Source organism: Carlito syrichta, unplaced genomic scaffold, assembly GCF_000164805.1.
Source record: "Carlito syrichta isolate Samal-C Ts95f unplaced genomic scaffold, Tarsius_syrichta-2.0.1 Scaffold117897, whole genome shotgun sequence".
Taxonomy (NCBI): domain Eukaryota; kingdom Metazoa; phylum Chordata; class Mammalia; order Primates; family Tarsiidae; genus Carlito; species Carlito syrichta.
The window spans coordinates 29760-30851 of NW_007061993.1; the positions used below are offsets into that span (position 1 = coordinate 29760).

At 71.3% G+C, this 1092-nt stretch overlaps 1 protein-coding gene across 1 annotated transcript in view; it reads right to left on the reverse strand.

The window, feature by feature from the left end:
- TNFRSF6B (TNF receptor superfamily member 6b) overlaps window positions 1-1092 on the reverse strand; it is a 1774-nt gene that overhangs the window by 468 nt on the left and 214 nt on the right. Inside the window, 4 exon segments of the mRNA XM_008074714.1 lie at window positions 1-175; window positions 625-695; window positions 697-802; window positions 884-1091. Coding sequence (XP_008072905.1) covers window positions 1-175; window positions 625-695; window positions 697-802; window positions 884-1091 — 560 coding nt within the window.

Sequence of the window (1092 nt, forward strand, 5' to 3'; positions counted from 1 at the left end):
AGCTCCGAGAGCCGCCGCCGCAGCTTCGCCCGCAAGGCTACACGGGCCCCGCCGCGTGGGGACGCGACCCTGCGTTCCGGTCCCGCGAGGGCCTGCTGCAGCCTCCGCAGCCTCCGCACTGGCACGTCCTGGAAAAGCACAAAGTCGATGATGGCGCGCTCGCACTCCTCAGTCCCTGCGGGAAGGGGGGGACGGTCAGTCACTTCGCCCACAGACGCGGGCGGGGAGTTCACAAAACAAGAAAAAAGCCTCTGCGTACCCAAGTGGGAACACGCGAGCTACGCCGGAGGGTATCGCACAAAGGCGGCAGCAGGCCGCAGGAAGGCGCAACGCGGCCCCTCTCGGGTGAGCCCCGGGGGCCCCAGGCGGGGGCTGGAGCCGGCGGGACCGCGCCGGACCTGGCTCACCTCCCTCTGCGGGCCTCTCAAGAACCGCTTAACTCTGGATCCCGGCCTCCTTGTGTCTCAGGGGTCGGGAGGGCTGGCGAGTAGCTGCAGTCACCTCCCGGGGCTCCCAGGGGCTGGGTCCTACCTCGGAGCCTAACCCTCAGCCACCCCTGATAGGGCTAGGGCCCTCCCAGAGGCCAGCCGCACTCCCACGACCCGCTGCCTCGTCCCTGCTCACCCGGCCCGCGCGGCCCCCGGGCGCTCAGGGGAAAGCCGGTGCAGCTGGTGCACAGCGCGTCGTGAGAGGAGCAGGGCCGTGCAGTTGCGGTGGGGCTGGCACCGCTCTGAGCTGGAGCTGCGGGCTGAGAAGGTGCCCGGGAGACACGGCTGGCACTGCGTGTTCTGGTTGGGGGTGCCTGGCGGGCGGGGAGGACAGAGTCGCAGCTCCGGTCAGCCACAGAACCCCGCGCTCCCGGCCCCGCCCAGCCGCCCAGCACCCACCGGGGTGCTCACGCCCGCGCCGGGCGGACACCGCGAGTGCTCCAGGCAGAAGCCTTCGTGCGTGAAGAAGCCGGCGTGGCAGCGGCAGGCGCGGTTATGGGTGGCGTGGCACAGCCGCGCCTCCTCCTCGCGCTCCCCGCAGAGAACGCTGCAGTAGCGGCAGCGCTCCAGGTAGTCCCAGAACTGAGTGTAGTGGCGCGGCGGG